Source organism: Alosa alosa, chromosome 18 (genome assembly GCF_017589495.1).
Source record: "Alosa alosa isolate M-15738 ecotype Scorff River chromosome 18, AALO_Geno_1.1, whole genome shotgun sequence".
NCBI lineage: Eukaryota > Metazoa > Chordata > Actinopteri > Clupeiformes > Clupeidae > Alosa > Alosa alosa.
In genome coordinates this window covers 24887850-24907067 of record NC_063206.1, presented here as the reverse complement: position 1 = coordinate 24907067, position 19218 = coordinate 24887850, and the positions used below count along the sequence as shown (strand labels likewise).

The following is a 19218-nucleotide window of genomic DNA, read 5'->3' as shown; positions in this document are numbered from 1 at the left end:
CAGTCTCACAGTCGCTTCTACACTATGTCACATCTATGAAACTCCGCCCTCGCCCTGATTGGCTGAACCATAAAGTCGGTTGCAGAAATCACTCTCAATGGAAGAGGTCCCAGATGGATGTGAGTGAAGCTAGGCGGAGCTAAGCAGAACGACATTCATCTGGCTATTGTCAGGTTAGCTTCTTTCCCCCATTGCATACTTTTCTACTAGTTAATGTATGGTCTACATTTTTGTGTTTATGGTTACTTATCAGAAGCATCAGGGGCCTGTGCTACGAAGGGAGCTTAACCTACCCAGATGTAACCTAGGGTTACTTTGTTAAACCGGGGTTGACAAAACCTGGTTATCTTAAGTGGTGTTTAATCGGTACTACGACGCTGATTATGAAGTTGATTTGTTGAGCCGGGGTTAATATAATTGGAGTTTGTGCGCGTTCACATAAAAGGGGCGTGTTGCAGCGCAAGTCACCACTTTCAGTGATGACGCGATCACCTTATTTTACGGATGAGGAATGCACAATTATTATGACAAGTTACGAGGAATTAAAACCCACTCTACGACAAAAATCAAATACGTCGGCAGTGAACAAAGCAAGGCAAGGCTGTTGGCAACGTATTGCAGATCGGGTAGCCTAAATGCCTAAAAGTAAAGTTTTATTTCCACATGTTCTTCAAATATGTGTTACAGAGGATTAATAGCTTGCGGAATGTATGATATGAGTTGAAATAATTAAATTGCCTCTTTTGAGTTCATAGAAATGCCTACAGATGTAACACAATTTAGAAGTGGGCATATAGATCACAGTAATAGGATAATTGAATGTTTAAGTAGCCCCCATTGACTGATCTAGTGTATGCCTAATCCTGTGAACATTTCGGATGAACAAGTGGTACTATTTGCAAGGCCTGAACAGAGAATCCCACAGTATGGAATTGATTTTAGGACATGTTTAGAATGGTTGGTTTCTGTTTTTGTGACCTTTTGACTGAAGATTACTAGAAAAGAGAGACTGAGAGACTCGGGAGAAGTTTTTATCCCCAGGCCATCCGAACTCTGAACTCACACTATACAGACTTTGCACACATTCACTCCTCAGCACTCTCAAACATTTCCCAACTCTGAACTCGCACTATACTGACTTTGCACTCATTCACTCCTCAGCACTCATGACCCCCACACACACACACACACACCTACATGACATTTTAGCACTTTTACATCCCTCTCCCTATGCTACAGACCTTTTTATTTATTTTCTTATTTCATCACACGTGAAAACACACACACACATATCACATATCTTTCTCCAACTTTTGCACATCTCCATAGAACTTTTTATTTATTATTTTTGATTTCTCCTCCATCTATCTACACATGTCCTTGATTGCCTAGCCTTACTGCCCCCACCCTATCCCCAAGGTTTCTTCCTTGGTAAGGGAGTTTTTCCTTGCCCCTGTTGCTCTTGGGTGCTCCTTGTTGGTGCCCCCGCCCAATCCCAATCCTCCCCCACCTTTCTTATGCAGCCCTTGCCACTTAATCTACTAAACCCCTTCTACTGCACTTTTACCCCATGACATGAGGGGTAAGGTGAATGACACCATGTTTGGACCATGTCAATAGTTTCTCTAGAATGGGACAGGATCTGTTTCATTATGAGCATTAAAAAATCATTCAATTTGTGGTTTAGTTCTCAGCAGTCTGTGAATGTGCCTCGGTTCCGTGTGTGTTTGTGTATCTAACTATATGACATTTGTGCATTTCTTACTTCCAGTAACTATATGCATGTGACGATAAACTTCCTTGTATCCTTGTAAAATGTTGGCCTGTTTATTCAAATCTGAGCCGTGGAAGTTTAGATGTTTCAGATATCTCAAGTCTCTACTATTCAAGGACCCGCTGAACCATAGTATGTTGAACCTCTGGAGAATTTACATTAACCCCTAATCTCATAATGGAAATCTAATCAAAGACTGTTAAGTCATTTATCTGTCTACCACAGAGATGTCACTGTATGTCTGCATGAGGGGCATGAGGGGTAAGGTGAATGATCTACCATGTTTGGACCATGTCAATAGTTTCTCTAGAATGGGACAGGATCTGTTTCATTATGAGAACATTAAAAATCATTCAATTTGTGGTTTAGTTCTCAGCAGTCTGTGAATGTGCCTCGGTTGGCACGCGTGTGTGTTTGTGTATCTGAAGCTCATTTCCAACGATCCAAATCGCCTGTGGTGGAAAAGAGTCTAATGGAGCTCCTGGGCAGCTGGGCATTTCCATAGTGAATAAAAGGCCCAGAATAGAGATGATGTCTGGGACTGGGGGCCTGTCAAGATGGCTATTGTTTGCATGCCTGGGGCTCAGCCTGGTCCTTCACTGTATACAGCGTGGCTGAGTTATTTGTCTTTATAGGGTTGTAGAGGATGCTTTGTTTGATGCAGGCTGGAGCTGTTTGTTTTGTTGGTTTGTCTTGCTTGACAGGCTCTCTCTCTCTCTCTCTCTCTCTCTTTTGTTTTCTTTCTTTCTTTCTGTTCTCGCTGTTTTTTTTTTTCTTGCTTGGCGGGCTTTTTTTTCTCTCTCTCTCTCTCTCTCTCTCTCTCTCTCTCTCTCTTCTCTCTCTCTCTCTCTCTCTCTCTCTCTCTCTCTCTGTCACTTCCAAAAACATCTCCAGAGCATCCATTTCCTGGGGATCACCGTGAGTTCAGTGCACAAATGTGAGGGAGAAACTGAACGTTTATGTTTTTTTGTAAGAGTGTGTGTGTACACGCTTATGTTTTGTGCGCTGGCACCGAAGAAGAGTTTTGACAGCACACAAGTGGCCAGTCATCTATCTGACTGGACTTTAGCCAAGGGAAGACGGGAGAGGGAGACTCAGGCCCGCTGCATCATCTGTTATCGCTCTCAGGATGCCTCCAGGAGGGGCGTTCCTTCAGTGGATGTACTGGAACAGCTAGAGGTGGGAGGTGGGACCACTCTGAGAGTCGCGCAGGCTACTAGACCACCTCGTAACTATAAAATTGACTTGGCTAAGCCCCTATGCTTTAGTAGTCTCCTCTGACTGGAGAGGCTGCCCAGGGATATCTGGAGTCAGTGCACGCAAGGGAGTTTCCATCTCTCTCTCTCTCTCTCTCTCTCTCTCTCTCTCTCCCTCTCTCTCCATAGCCTTTGGAACATCAATCACAGGAGTAAGTTCCAGATATCTGTAGTCTTGAGGAGTGTTTTTTATTTTATTTTTTTTATTTGAAAAGTCACCTTGGGTTATGTGGTTCTCCGGCTGTGGGATTGAGATGGTAGTGCACGCTATCTATCTGGGGTGCGTAAGTACAGAGCTTTGACGCAGCTGCAGCTTAAACCCTGTTCCTCAGTCTGGAGGATTTTGAATAAATGTGATACATCTGGCAGGCAGAGCTTAGTTTGGAGCCTGCAGCCTGCATCCTATAGAAGCCTGAATCTTCTAGAAGCCTCTGCAGTGAGTACACTCACAGTGAGAAGCCTGTGGAGTGCTTCAATTAATTTCTGCCTCGGCGTGTTTGTATTGTTTAGCACAAGTAGTTCCTGCCCGAATCAATAACCCAAGACGATGTGTATTTGTTTGTTTTGTTGTTGTTTGTATGTGGGTTTGGCAGCGAGGGAGGGAATTTAGACATAAATTAAAATGTTATTAGTTAGCGGGTGTGTATGGGGGATGGAGTGCTCTCAGGATGCCTGAGTCCGGAGTCCAGAGCAACTGACCCAACAGTGCACGAGCAAGAGCGGGAACTGAGGTGGAGTTGTGTGGAATACTATTACTATTACTATACTATAACACTTGGAATACTATTACTCACAGTTCTATGAGGACGACAACTGGGAATCGACACTGGGATGTCTCATCTTGTAAAGCTGAAGTTGTCATTTTTATATTCATTTTTACTAACCCAAATTGGTTTCTTGCATCATGTGGACTTCTGTGAAAGAGGATATAAATGAAACAGTGAAGGTGAGGAAACGGTGAAAGCGTGTGTGTGTTTGGTCAGAAAGTGCATGTGACTTATTTATGTGTCTTTGTTTCAGATTTGATTCCAATCAGTGAATAGCCCAAGGATCAACCACAACCAGAAAAAACGAAAATGACTGCCTTCACCACTCCAAGAGACAAGTAAGTATATCACATCACTACAAATATTCACGCAAGTGGGTATTGTCTGCATAAACTGTGAGTGTGTGATTGATTGTATTGTGTGTAATTTGCGGTCATAACTCTTACCAGGTATCATGCTGTCTGGATCATCTTTTTCATCCTGGGACTTGGAACTCTATTGCCATGGAACTTCTTTATGACTGCAACCATGGTATTGTTAACAGATATTCCCCTTACCTGTACAGATGTCAACCTTGAAATAAGTAGCAGCTGCTAGGGCGATGGTACGCAGGGTGTTCTTTTTCCGCAATGTGACAGAAATATTGGGCAGCTTTTGTTTTATCTGGGTATCTTAAATTGTCAGTGGGTAGTTTCCCGCACGTATCTAGTCAGAACACTAGAAAAAGAGTCATATGGTTGCCCGGAAACATTGCTCAAAAAGTTGTCTCGTATCATCATCCTTGGGTACCTGAGGCACAACACGCCATGATGGGTTTTGTCTCTTCCTCTTGCTGTACAGATGTGCACTGATCAGTCTTTGCGTTTGTTATGTTATTTTTACAACCGATCGATCTTTGCAGTATTTTTACAACTGAACAATCTTTGTGTTATTTTTAGAACTGATGATTAATCTCTGTGTCATTTTTATAACTGATCAATCTTTGCTCTTCTCTGAAGTATTTTGTGGAGCGGCTGAAGGATTCACCAGTTGCGGTCGGTAATGGTACGCTGAATGTCACTGTGGCAGGAGACGGCCGCAATGTCTTACAAGCGAAGTTCAGCAATGTGATGACGCTCTGTGCCATGGTGCCTCTTCTCATCTTCACCTGCCTCAACTCCTTTATCCACCAGAGGTACGCAAGAGCTCACCTGTTCTCCGACTTGCTCATTCACATTAACATCAGTATTAATTAAAAGAATTTCTGTTTAATGCTTCAAAAAAGGAATTTGAATTTGGCCATAATTTGCATTTTACATTCACCATTGCTTCATCACTTTGATTGTATTCTGCATTAACACCAAAAATCCACTGTCAGTAGTCTTATCTGACTTTTTTTTTAAGTGCCCATCTACTTTTCTGCCTATCTCAACTTTGTCCCACTTCCAACTCTCACCCAACTGACTCCTGCACCTCATGCCTGCTTTGGTCTCGCCTCACTATGACTCCCTCTGTTCTCCTCCTCCTGCTGCTGCTGCCCTGAATGCGTGCCTGACCCTAAGCGTACTCCTCTACACCTTGCACACCCATCTGCACCTCCTCCTTAGCTCCACAGGGGTCTGTCGTGTCCCTGGGGTGAGGGCTCTGTGAGTCCAGGTGGGTTTGCGTGAGACTGGAGTCCACATATGGAGCCATATGATCCCACCCCCACCCCACCCCGTTTGAGGCTTGCGTTTCTTGGGGCCATGTTTGTTTTAATTATGTGTGGGTACGGGGAAGGATTGCCAGGGATCTCTGATCGCTCCACTCCCCTGTGTAAACAGTTCCCCAGGAATGTTCTACTCACAACTCTCTCCCTTCGTCCTCCTCCTCCTTGTCCTCCTTTTTGGTCAGGATCCCTCAGAAGCTGCGTATCTCCGGCTGCCTCTCGGTCATCCTGGTGGTGTTCCTGATGACCGCCATCCTGGTCAAAGTGGACGTGACCCCGGTGCCGTTCTTCACGCTCACCATGATCAAGATCGTCTGTATAAACTGTGAGTGTCTGTCCGGAGGCATGCTGTAGCCTTACTGTGCTGTATCCCTGCCATATGCCCTGTATGCTGGCCAGATGGCTCAGACAGGCCCTAGCACTAGCCCAAGTCCCTCAGTTTTAATCAGGCCAGGCCAGTGTCATTGCAGGCCAGGGGACCTCCTGTGGTTCTGCCATGCTCCAGTGTTCAGGCTGGCCTGGTTGTTACACACACACACACACAAACACAAACACAGCCTGCAGTCCCTGGTAGTGGTTATGTTCAGCTCAGTGATGGGTTGTGGTCAAGTACCGAAATTAGCTCCAGCCAAATGCTGGTAAAATGTTACATTTGCTGGTCACAAAATAATCATTTACTATTGAGTGGCTGGTGAATTTGACCATTTGTCTGTTCGTGACTAGTAGATACTCCCGTTTTGGAGAATTATTTTCCAACCCTGGTTGTAGTAGTGTTCAGATAAGTGCCTGTTGGTGGTTGTGCCTGGTTGTGCTCAGCTCTGAGAGGAAGAGAGGAGTCCTAGATAAGCTTGGTGGTTGATGTTCAGATTCCCTGGGCAGGGGCTCAAACTAAGGAGCAAAGCCTTGAAAGGGAGGGAGATGAAAAACTGGGAAATGAACTTTCACCTTCCTTTGCTCACGCTATGCTATTCCATGCTGCGTTCTCACACTTCACATCTTAAGTCCCTTGTGCGGTCATGTTCTCAGTCTTGTGTCCATGCACTCCCTTCCATAGCCTTTGGCGCCGTTCTGCAGGGCAGTCTCTTCGGCCTGGCGGGAATGCTTCCTGCCTCGTACACCACACCCATCATGAGTGGCCAAGGCCTTGCTGGGACCTTCGCCGCGTTCTCCATGATCTGTGCCCTGGCCTGTAAGTGCCTCCCATTACACGTAATAAGACACCACATTAGTACACAAAGGTTGTTATTAAACCACAAAGTAATTCATTAATTCGTTCATTCAACCTTTATTTCTTCTCTAAAGTTCATTGAGGGTAGTCCTCATTTTAAGGGATGCTGAAGCCTAATTAGCCATGTGTGTATACCTTGTCCTAACAACCTGTTTTTTTTTTTTTTTTTAGCTTTTTACTGTATTTGTCAATTAATTGACTCTTTTTACCAACACTACCATAGTACTGCATCCTTACATGGTAGTTCAATTACTACACAAAGCCAGACAAACAGGAAACACTTTTCATCAGAGTTGGATAAAAATCCCCTCTGTTTCCAGCTGGGTCTGCCCTCAACGACAGTTCCTTTGGATATTTCATCACCGCCTGCGTTGTCATCCTGTTGGCAATCTTCTCCTACCTCGCCCTGCCCAAAATGGTATGAAATGTTCTGTTTCTGAGTCATTTGACCAGCGCTGGTTTAGACTGTAATGCAGGATGAGGACGACGAGTCAGAAATTCACAAAGAGGGATCTAGGATGTCGAGGGGGTTTATTTGTCCTGAAGGAATATTATCCTCTGCATTTAACTCATCTGGGGTCTGTGTACACACATACTTAAGCAATGTTTAACTAAACAATGGAGAGTCATACTTTTCATTCCGTTTCATATTTCATTTTATATGTGCCATCATTGGCTGCATGCCAGTACTGTGTGGTTATGTATGGGGTATTAACTTGAAAGATGTTGACTTATTAAAAAGAATTTTCCTGGAACAAGTCTTTCCTGTTGTGTCCACTGCAGGAGTTTTTCCAGTACTATGCCGAGAGCAGTGGGCCACGGCCTACTAGTGACGAAGAGAACAAGATGGATCTGCTGAAGAAAGGTATAAGTCGGCCATGAATTCTCTATAGATTCTTTCAGCACTAGTAAACATCTAAATAATTTCTTGTGTGGTTTATCCCATGAGCCAAAAAGAATGTCTTTAATTAAATAGCTTGGGGAACCAGCCCCCACACCCCCAACCACTGGGAAGTATGGCCTTCTCATTCCTCCACAAACTTACCCCTGCTCCCCACACCCAAACCAGGGTTAGCTGAGCTGTTTACAGTACAGTTCCTGCCTGCCTTGTGGTTTCTGAGTGGAGAGCCAGAGCCCATAGTCTAGACTGTAATGATGCTGCTTCTCCTCTACCACCAACAAGAACTCTCAGTGTTCCTCTCATCCAGACTGGGCGTCAGGGCCACCATGTTTAGGCTTGTGCTGCAGACGTTTATCTCCATGTTGAGTCTCGTTCGTCTCCCCCCTCCCCTCCCCAGACGGCCCTGCAGAGAAAAGGCCTGTGGTCAGTCTGACCGACGAAGAAAGCAAGCCAGCTGTGTCTGTGTTCGCCATCTTTAAGCAGGTACAATATTCACTATGGAAGACTTGTTTTTTTCTTCACCCATACACTAGGATGATTGTCTGTGAGAGCTAAAGCAGTGCATGCACACAGTGAATAGAGTGGTGTTCACCTTGAGGGCTAGAGTGCATTAAAGTGTATTAAGTCTGATCAAGTCGAGGCAGGTCATGACTTTCCTATTTGGGTCAAATACCAGGGATTCAGGAGTCAGCAAATATCAGCAGTAATATCAGCATCATGCCAGTTAACAGATAATATTCTGCCATTATATCATATGTTAAAGGCCTCTTTTAGATTAATGTCTATGTGTTTGTTGTCTCTAACCTGTAGATCTGGGTCATGGCTTTGTCTGTGTGCTGCATCTTTGCGGTCACCATCGGTACATTCCCTGCTGTAACTGTGGACGTGAAAACCACAGTAGCTGAGCCTGGTGCTTGGGGTAAGGAGCGTGTGTGTGTGTGTGTGTGTGTGTGTGTGTGTGTGTGTGTGTGCGTGTGTGTGAGTGTCTTGGTCTTTGTCTCAGAAGCACTTTCTCTTTGCTGATTGTCATCAATTCAGCCTCAGTTGTTCTAAGGTGATTGTTTGTTTTTCTTTCTTCGTCAGAAACTTATTTCATCCCCGTGTCCTGTTTCCTCCTCTTCAATGTGATGGACTGGGCCGGACGCAGCCTGACCGCTGTGTGTATGTGGGTGAGTAGTGTGTGTGTACATTTTTGAGAGGCACAAAGTAAAGGCTTCTTAGAAATCCCCCCAGAAAGCAAGAAGTTTGTTTTGTTTTGGTGTTCGTTTTTTTTTTTTTTTCGTGGTGGAATCCCACGTAACATCTGTTCTCTGAACCTCATTCCACAAGCTTGCTGGGTGGATTAAAAGACATTTCCTCTGCTCTGCCTTGGGGTCCATTGGTTCAGACAGAGTAATGACACCCAAGAGGAATTTTTTTCCATGCTCTCATCTCCTTCTAGAGCAGATCTTTTTATTAAAAGGAAAAAGAAAAGATTCTGGAACATTCAGTTGGTGGTATCTCGGCGTGTGGTTGTTTAAATTGACTTGATCCTGCTGATATGAACACAAGTATTTATCAGACGTTAACTTTACATTAGCTAAAACCTAATAGTTACACATTGTGCTTGATAAATGCGGCATATAAATAAACACTTACTGACTTACTAAATGTACCAGTTTATTCTCCATTAAATGCTCTCTACTCATGCAATGCCTTAAGCCCAATTCACACCAAAGATTCGCGACGAGATGAGCTGTAACATTCTATAAACCAGCAACTTGCTGCAACGTTCTAAAACCTAGCAACTGCGACTAGACATGGTGAATGCTTTTCGACGGCTTTCAACAGCTGGCAACGATGTGCAACATTTAATTCACACTGCTGCAACTCCTTTCTGCAACGGTTTCATCTCGTCGCGAATCTTTGGTGTGAATTTGTCTTAAGGCATTGCATAGAGAGCATGTTCTACATGTAGACAAAACTGGAGGAAATCTGAGGCAGAACTGTGGTTGGCCTCCTGCTGCTCGTCCTGTGACTGGGTCAGCACACAGTCCTTAGCCTCTGCCCCTGAAGGAGCTTAATGGCCACTCTCACAGACACATGTGCACGTAGCTCCACTGCACAGCTGAATTCTGCCGCTTAATTGGCCCAAACATAGTTTTATCCATTTACACTCACCCCGAGTGCACCTCTCAAGGCTGCCTTTTTGCTGAATTAATTACTGACCATGAATATATTTTGGTTTTCAATCTACAGTTATTTTGTGTTCATTCTGATGTTGATTAAATCATATTGGGAGGGGACAAAAAAAAGAAAAAGAGAACTTGGAGTCAAATGAGTGCACACAAGGCGTTCCAGGAATGAGTTTCTACGAGAACTCACTTCCCCTCTTGTAACCTCTGCACTGCTCTGCTACCAGCTGAGTGAAGATCATGTGTTTTACAATGAAGAGCTTGTTTCTCCTGCCCCTCTCCAAACATGGTTGTATCTGTCTCATGGATGACCCACCCCAACCCCCTGCACTTTGAGTGGAATCTAATTAGAAGAATTGGTTTAGGGGCCTTGAGGTGGGGTCTGCTCTGAATGTTGCAATAGATGCCAAAGAATGTGGAGTTCTTGGGAGTCTTGGACTGGGAGCTGTATAGTTTGATTGTGATATCTGTTGAAAGGCCGAGCTAATTGCATTTGGCAGAGTTGAGTAGGTCAGACGGGTTTTATTCCCAAAACCTCAATGATGAGAAAGTCATCGGAAAAAGTCCACAATTCTTTCCCTTCGTAGTCCAATTGTTCCAGAGACATTTTAGCTGAATGGTGCCACAAGCAAGTGTCCTTTACTGTTGAGGAACATTCTCAAGTCCATCAGTAACACAGACACAATTCAGTTGTTGTCAAGGTCAGACATGCTTGCGTTAAGCATGATTGTAGAAGATGGTAAATTATAAACAATTGTGTCCTTCTGTTGTCTTCTCTTGCCCTTCTAGCCTGGGAAAGACAGCATTCTGTTGCCCATTCTGGTGTGTGCACGCGTCATCTTCGTGCCACTCTTCATCCTGTGTAACGTGCAGCCCAGACACTACCTGCCTGTGGTGTTCAGTAACGACGCCTGGTACATCATCTTCATGATCATCTTCGCCTTCAGTAATGGCTACCTGGCCAGTCTCTGCATGTGCTTCGGTCCAAAGTGAGTACAAATACATGCAGGGTGCGATTTGTAGGGGGGGATGGTGAGGATTTCCCCCCCTCTGGTTTTCCTATCCCTACTTCTGCTAAATTATTTTTATCCCCGGTGGGGACAATATTTATCCCCCTCTGCCCCTCATATTGATTAATGCTACTTCATATAAGTAAAGCGCTGCAACGTGAGAACAGTCTAGTAGGCTAGCCTACATAATAATCTGACATCAGAAACGCACCGTCACCGTCAGCACTCATGCTGCTGACACAGTGGCTGCGTGATAACTTAATTTGGCCTTGATCGTGCAGGACATTTCAGAATGTTGAGTGTGTAATCCATCATAAATGGCTAGTTTCTGTGGAAAAGTTAGCTGGACAAATGAAAGAAAACGAGAAGGATTCAGTGAAGCATAATAATATTTTAGAACCTTCAAAATTAGAAAACTGATGCAACTGAGATGGAGGACAACTGCACGTAGAGTAAAACGTAGGCCTATTGTCCGAAGGAACTTACATTAAATGAGGAGATATTTGCTGAATGTCATAAAAAGTGTTACAGAAATTGCTTGGCATCGCTTATTCAATGGCTCTCACCAAAACACCTGTAGTTTATGGAGGGACTAACGAGAAAGCACTCGCTTGATAAATCAGCCAGTTGGCTAGGCCTAGTAGACAAATAACTTTTAGAAATAATCTGTACTGCAAAAATGAATGTTGGAGGGTATTTAAACTATCTAGCGGGTGTTTTAACAGCTGCAAGAAATAGAAGCTTCATGGTCTTTATGTTCTGGTTAAGTGAATTATTTTCATAAAACTTCAAGTTGCCCTATAACTTTACTCTCCAAACTCTTCACTGCACTGTAGGCAATTAACTGACAGTATGATAGGCTATTTATTTTCTGTAGGCTACAATAGACACATTTATTTTTTCAACTTTTGCAATATTACGCACTTGGCTACTGAACGCCAAATCAGCAGGAGAGAGAATGCACGAGCCTACGAGCGTAGCGCAATGTGTAGGCTATTTGGTTACCAACTAACACTGTTAGCCAATTCACTTACTTTAAGACTTCAGTGCCATCATATACAACGTTTTTTTACACAACAAATACAGAAAGGATGGAGGCAGCAAAAGTAGAGGAGTCATTTCAGATGGGGCAAGAACAAGGTGAATTTGTATGCTTGTCAAAACGTAGTCCTACCCTGCATTAGAGGAGCTGATCATCATACCAAGCACACTCGCTATTTAAAGTCATACACCACGGTAAACTAAAATGTTACAAAGGTGGCAAAAATAATATAGGGTATTATTAGCCATGACATTACTAGGCTATGAATCGTTCGTTCATTTTTTTTTGGGTGGGGGGGGGGTTTACAAACTTATTCAAAATCATCCCCCCCCTCTGGTTTTTACACAAATCGCACCCTGCATACATGCATGCATGGTGTTTGGGTATCAGAAGTTAATGCAGGTTTTAGGTGCTAATGCGGCCACACCGCAAAGCATTAAACTGCCCCTACTGACCTTTTGAAATTTTATGTAATGCCACACTTTAACACTTGTATCAGTCCAAAATATATTTAACATTTTAATTGGACGCAAGACAGATGTCGGTTTATTTATTTTCCCAAAATGGCTTGTAGCTGCCTCATGATTGTTTCCATTCCGTCAGATGTCCTTGCGTTTGCGTAGCGGCAGTCTCATGCCTTATTTTGTCTCCCTTCTCAGGAAAGTGGCTCAGCATGAGGCCGAGACAGCTGGGGCCATCATGGCCTTCTTCCTCTCCTTGGGCCTGGCGCTGGGAGCCGCACTGTCCTTCGGCTTCCGGGCGATGATCTGAGAGACTGACGACTCAGCGGGGCACCTGTTCTCTTGAGCCTCTCCCCCTGCTGAGGACTCGGACTTTGAGTTGTGAGGGGTCAGGGTGGGGGGGCTTATATTTTCATTTTTTTTTGACCAGCCTGTCTCGCATCACTCAGAGCCAGAAGTGCGTGCGTCTGGTTGAGGTCACAGAGCCCAGGAGAACGCCACCTGCGCTACTTCCTTCCCTTCCTGTATTAATACCGCTTCTCTGTCCTGTTAGGAGGGACTGCTACATTAACTGTGCCAGCAGCGGTCAGTCAAGTCTGTGTTGCTGCCGCTCCTTTGCAAACCTGGTCCTACGGAAAACTGGAGAAAAAAAAAACAAACCATGTGTGTCAAATGTGAAGAACAATGAACCCCTTTTTATTACAGTTTAGGTGCCTAATTATGAAGTGTAGACTAGTCCTGTAAGTGATGTAGAATTAGTTTATAAAATGTTGAAGAAGATAGTTTCAGGTTGTTTAAAAATACAGTGAACAGTTTCAGGTTGTTAAAAATACAGTGAATAAGGCTCTGTAGCATGAACTGTTAGATCAGCTTGTAAATGCATTGCACTGACGCTTGTGCCAATTGTCATTTGACTCAGTGCAACAAAAATGATGCAGCTATTAGTATCTTAAGTACTCACATTTGAAATGTCTTTAAAAGACATGTCTGCCTGACTTTATCAAGCCAATTAAGTTACTTAGGTCAACTTTGTTTTACAAAGGCTTCAGGTTTATAATTCAGCATTGCATGTATATGTACTGTATGAAATGCCTGTTCCTTCAAACATTTTTAAAAACTTAAGATGAAGGAAAATCTATTTTTAGCCTTACTAGATGTTTAGATTTTTGTTTTAAATGGACCTTGTGGTAATAGAAGTTTTGGTTGACCAGTGTTTCAACGCTTCCTTTTTTAAAAACGATCTTTTGTATTCTGTATATAATGAGCCTGTGTTGTATTTATCATCTGTGTGCATTCTAACGGCTCTCAATTTTTTAAAAAGCACAATGTGCAGTCAGGTTTGGTGTCTTGTCTGTTCAGAGTGACGACTCTGGTAAAATGAGGTAATGGGGAGTCTCTGCTCTGTCGCCGTTGTATGTAAACTGTTGTCAACTGCCAAATTGTAATTTGTGATGGGGAAAAAAAAATACAATATGTTTATATAAAATGCGTACATATTTTCTTCTGTGGTATAATCAGATTTGACAGATGAAGCAATTCTGTTTTCTATGTTTTGCCAATTCTGTGTTTACTTATACTTAAACTTTACTGTCAGCTGTCAACCTAAGAGCTCAAAGACCAAATACAAGCCTGTAAGTTTAAACATTACTCTGTTAAATTACACATGCACACATTAGCACAGGGTGTGTTAGCCCCCAACTTGATGCAATGAACATGAGACATGACCAGTAGTAGTCACACCAGCCTAGAAAACAAGGCTTGCCTCTTATGCAATAAAACCCTTGTGCAGGAGATTTTACACACTGGTTACATTTTGACTGTGGTATGATATTGTGTGTGTGGTTTAACAATAATGAAGTCTATTCAATAAAAGGCCTTTCAGAGACCTACAGTGAGTATTTAACCCCCTTAAAAGTTGAAATATTCTCACAAAAATATTCATCCATTCAGTTTTATTTAGTATATAATTTATATTGCAGAATATATGTACCAATAGTCTTGATATTTTATATTCAGAAATAGTACAGAGGTGCCATTTATTTTACCATAATTGATCATTATTAGGTAATGCCTGTAGCCTGGCGAGCCAGACCCACATTAAAATGTAGGGTCTGGGCACTCACCGTTCGCAGTGCTCAGTCCGAGGGGCGGGATAATCAGTTGTCTTTCAAATTCCCTCTGCACGCAATAGGATATTTGTTTTCAAGTAGCAGGGAATTCAAGCCAAACCGTTGCAACTCTGCCATCAATCATTATGTTAAGCCCACCAAACGTCTCTATACACGATTTCAATGTCCTGATTAAGTTTCGATTTCTGGAGCTCACAAGCCAACGGAGAGTTGCTAGACTAGCCCTGGCAGCAAATGTAATTAGTAATTAGTTACACTAGTAATTGTAGGGGCGCGTCTAGATTTCTAGGCTATAATGCCTGTGAATAATTAAAGAAAAAAAATCGCTCTGTCTAAGGGTCATTCCCCTACAGAGCCCCTAAGGGGACATGAGCAAAATAAAATCTAAAGTTTAGTTTCATGTGCTCACCTGAAACTTTCATGTGCACACGCGAAAGTTTCGCGTGAGGACATGAAACTAAACTTTAGATTTTTTTTTGCTCATGTCCCCTTAGGGGCTCCATATTCCCCAGGTTGTAAAACAGAATTAATTAAGACTAAAGAGACATACTGATTCAAAATATTGTTGGTAAAATACCAGAATATTTCACTGAAAATACAGGAAGATATTTCAAGTGATTTTCTATGTCCAACTGAGCAGCACTGGACCTATACGAAGAAAGTGGAAGTTGACTTCACACCACTCGCTTCAAAGAAAAGGTTGACCCCTCCCCAAACCATGTGTCAAAGAAAGATATTTACTAGGAAGGGAGGCCACTACAGTTCAGCCATTTCTCCAAAAATCTGCAGTGCTCATTGGCTGGAACTGAGCAGCTGATGCAGGAGCCTGTAGTCAGAGGAGTTGTCTAAGAGGACTGGATTGGAGGGTGGCAAAACAAGCCATTGTTTTAAAAGATCCTATATGGCTGTTGCTGAAGACTTTTTTTTTTTTTTTTGGGGGGGGGGGGACTTTTATGGCCACATGACAGATTGAAATATGGCCAATCCTCAAAGCGCTGCCTATGACGTAAATATAACACTGCAAAAGAAATATCCCAATTGTGAAATAAGGCAGTGTTAACATCATTCTGTGGGGATTTTTCTCAAATGTGGTAAACTTTTTAGAAATGAATGGAAATGGATACATATCAAAAGAAAACCTCTTGTAGTTAGTTGCACGACTGACTTAAGAGTTGTAAGGCAGTTAAGCAGTGCACTGTAAATTTCCCTTGTGGGACAATAAGGTTTATCTTATCTTACTATACAAATTCTACATAGAGGAATTTGCGACTGTATACACTGTCCTCAGGCTGATTGGAAGCAGATTTGAGTTTAAATCAGATCAATTTCCTCAATGCCACTGAAAAACTTCACTAATTAGTAAATTTAATATGTGGGTACATATCACCAACATGGGTCACATGTTCACAAACAATGGCCAGTGTAGGCTACTTGCAGGCAGAGAATCAGTGTTTTTTCCCAGCATTTCAGGTTGTCACGCCAACATTAAGTTTGTGTGTAAGATTTAGGCCGATATTTGATCTTGTTTACTGTCTTCCACATTGTGGACGCCTCTTATATTATAAGGTTTTTAAAGCATGGTTTATCATTAAATCTGGGGGGTGCTGAACTTACACCTGTAGGCCTGTAGGCCATTGCCCAAAAGATTATCCTTGAGCAGGGACAAAATTATTGGATGGCACGAAAAATATGAACTAAACATTTACATAATAATGATCATTGGCATTAAGTAACATAAAACTGAAATCCACGATAGAAGTTTAACAAGCGATGGGATTTAACCATTGACTCTAGCCTATGATTTAACTTGGTGTTGCACGTTGAAGTTGTCTCCTCCACCCACTAGAGAGCGCTGCATCGATCTTGCTATGTGGTAAGTCAGGGACTCTTGTTAAACAACGTTGGTGGTTTCCCATGGTCACCAAAGAAGCGTCCTAACGTGACAAACTCCTAGTAAGCGGATCGAGGAATGGAAATGCGATAGAGTAGGCTAAACTAGTGTACACTAACCTCGAAAATCGTTCATTCTGACGAAAATAACTTTATCTCAGTCTGATCATGTTATACACAAGGAATTGTTTATAAATCAGCTGGTCTGAGTTAGTGTCTAAACTATTGTCATAGATAGCCTCTCAGCTTAAACGGATGACAGCCTACGTCTGGAGATTGTTGTCGCCATATGGTCAGTGAAACGCCATTAGCTTAACGTTACATTAGCCTTTATTAGCCGACAACATGGAGGATATAAGGCCGCCGTCCCCTCTACTTCATCTGGATCTCAATAATTTTGACAGACCTGATGCAGAAAGTTGCAGATATGTGCTTACTAGTCCCCGCTCATTAGAATCATGCTCCAAATTGGGCATCAAACCAGTTGATCTCTTGTTTAAGCCCCTTTCTGAGTTCGTGGAGAAAAACAAAGACATGCCATTGGGAGCCACCACGAAATTGTACGAGGCTCACGAAAAACAACGAGTTCGACTCCTGCGCCTCTGTCGAGAGGAGCGAGAGAGGATTATAGAGGAGGGTAAAGGTATTGGGGCGTCCTTAAAACAGTTTCCTGCCCTTGAAACAGTTCTTGAGCATATGACTGACAGCCAAAGCACAGAGACTAAGAGTAGAAACACCATTGAAACACAGAGAAAGCTGGAAAATAAGTTAGTTGGGATTAGTTTGGGCCGTCGGAGGTCTGTGAGTTTCAGTGAAACAACCTCCTCTTTAGCCACTGGTGACCCCTTGGTCCAATTCCCAACTTACGATGGCAGGCTCCTCAGTGCCCGCAGCCAGATTGGCAGCAGCAACCTGAGCCTGGGAGACCTACGACACTCTCCTGCCACCGAGAGGCAGCTGGAGAGACTCACCCGGGACATTCAGAAGAAGATGAGCATAACGGTGCCAGAGAAGGACCGCAAAATCGCAGCCCTGATGCTGGTCAAGCATGAGGACGAACAGGTGCGGCAGCGGCTGAGCGTCTGGGAGGAGCGGCAGCGCCGCGAGGAGCAGAAGCAGGAGGAGGTGCGGCGTCTCCGCAGCGAGCGCCTGAAGAGGAAGGAGCTCCTGCGGAGCATCCGGCGCTGGCAGGAGGACCTGGAGGTGCGGCGGCAGTTGCGGGAGCGGCAGGAGGAAGAGCAGGTTGGGGTGCGCGAGCAGGAGATGGCCCTGCACGAGGAGCGCTGGAGGAGGCTCGCCGAGGAGCAGGAGACGAGGCGGATGGAACGCGCGGAGGAGGCACGCCGCGAGGCCGAGGATCGCAAGCGCTCGCAGGAGCGTCTGCTCCATGACAAGGAGCGTGAGGAGCTGGAGGAGAGGGAGCGCGAGCGGCGCCTGGCCTACGCAAGGAGCCCCTGGGGCCGCAGCCGCAGGAGGACCCTGAGGCCAGCCGCCGAAGGCCCTGCCCCGGCCAGGAGAACTGTCGTGAGGAGCTGCGCCACGTGCTCCTCAGCAGGGAGGCGCAGGAGCAGACGCGAGCGATAGAGGACGCCAAGCGGCGGATGCTGGAGCAGAAGCTCATACGCTCGGGTCAGAACCGGGCCCAGGTGCTGGACGCTCGTCTGCAGGAGCTCCAGCGCCGCGCTGCCCGCGAGGACGAGCAGATTCGCCGGGCGCAGCTGCGCGCCGGCTGGCAGAGCCGCCAGAGGCTGCAGGAAAAGCACATCCTGGCACAACTGGGGCAGCAGCGTCTGGAACAGGCAGAGCAGCGGGCACGACTGCAGCTGGCCAGTCGAGTCCAGCTGCTCCGCCAGGAGAACCGCCGCAAGGAGCTCTCGCACCAGCAGCTGCGCGAGGAAGCGGAGCGTCAGGAGGAGGCCGAGAGGGAGCTGCGTCTCCGCGCAGCCGAGCTGAAGGACCGGCGCTGCGAGATGCTGCAGAGGGAGCGGGAGGAGCAGCTGAGGGAGAGCCGGCGGGTGGCGCAGGCCTCCTTCCACATGAGGGAGCGCGTGCGCGAGCAGACAAGCAGCCGCACCTTCAACAAGATGGCACTGGAGGCCCAGCTCTTCACCAGCCTGGGCAAATTGAAGATGTGAGATGTCAACCCCAAGACCAGCTCCCTATCACTGACCATACTATTGCCTACACTCTCTCAGAGTACAGACATGCTTGAACACTTCAACAACAAGAGTTATAGCACTTAAACACTTAAACAAGACTCTTAGACTAAAATAAGAAACTGTTATTCATAAGAGCAGCCATAAACAAGAACAAAGAGTAGAGAAATGTCTGTGAAATGTAAAGAGAGGCGAATGTACATTGTACATTAAAAACTCACAGTCAAAATCCATAGCTGTGGAGTTAAATAGTGGAGTTTATTGTGAAAACCAAAGCTTTCTTAAAAGTGTAACTCAAACAGGAGGATTATAATTGTTCAGGTCAGTAATTATATCACAACTCTGTTGAAACTGTTTTTTGTTGGAATCGTAGTATGTGTGTCAAATGTGCTCCAGTATTTTTGTTCTGAACCTATTGCCAAGAGGAATGAGGTATTACTTGAAACAAACCACTTCCAAAGGGAGGGGGCCAGCTCAGGGATTCAAAACTTGCCAGATGTGTGTAAGTCCAGTGTGGTTCATTAACCAAAGACAAACATTACTATCCCAGTATCAGTATGAGGTAGATTGTTTTTTTAATACAGAGATTTGCATTTTCTGGTTATGGGTAGATTGAAAGGTGCTATTTTTATAGTTAAATATTTAATTATTTATTTGTCCACATCTAGTTATTTATGTAAATGAATATATTCATAAGAAACATAGTTTTTGTCTTTCTCTCCAATGATGGTTCTCAGAGACAT

General features: G+C 44.3%; 2 protein-coding genes across 7 annotated transcripts in view; both read left to right on the top strand.

Moving 5' to 3' along the window:
- The window catches only part of slc29a1a (solute carrier family 29 member 1a), a 31502-nt gene extending 17716 nt beyond the window's left edge, over window positions 1-13786 (top strand). For 4 of the 6 annotated variants that reach the window (XM_048270109.1, XM_048270113.1, XM_048270110.1 and 1 more), the window contains exons 2-13: window positions 4051-4135; window positions 4247-4328; window positions 4796-4971; window positions 5670-5809; window positions 6539-6673; window positions 7033-7130; window positions 7496-7577; window positions 8011-8096; window positions 8424-8532; window positions 8697-8782; window positions 10577-10776; window positions 12499-13786. In XM_048270109.1, coding sequence (XP_048126066.1) covers window positions 4107-4135; window positions 4247-4328; window positions 4796-4971; window positions 5670-5809; window positions 6539-6673; window positions 7033-7130; window positions 7496-7577; window positions 8011-8096; window positions 8424-8532; window positions 8697-8782; window positions 10577-10776; window positions 12499-12610 — 1335 coding nt within the window. In that variant the 5' untranslated portion in view covers window positions 4051-4106 and the 3' untranslated portion in view covers window positions 12611-13786. Of the gene's footprint in view, window positions 1-3030; window positions 3183-3812; window positions 3977-4050; window positions 4136-4246; window positions 4329-4795; window positions 4972-5669; window positions 5810-6538; window positions 6674-7032; window positions 7131-7495; window positions 7578-8010; window positions 8097-8423; window positions 8533-8696; window positions 8783-10576; window positions 10777-12498 lie in introns of those variants that run through there. The other 2 variants (XM_048270111.1, XM_048270112.1) reach the window with 2 other exon arrangements.
- Window positions 13787-16368: 2582 nt separating this feature from the next.
- On the top strand, window positions 16369-19132 carry LOC125311746 (coiled-coil domain-containing protein 177). Its single transcript, XM_048270058.1, is given in 2 exon segments — window positions 16369-17798; window positions 17801-19132. Coding segments are annotated over 2 exon segments (1788 nt in total). The 5' UTR covers window positions 16369-16664; the 3' UTR covers window positions 18455-19132.
- Window positions 19133-19218: the final 86 nt, after the last annotated feature.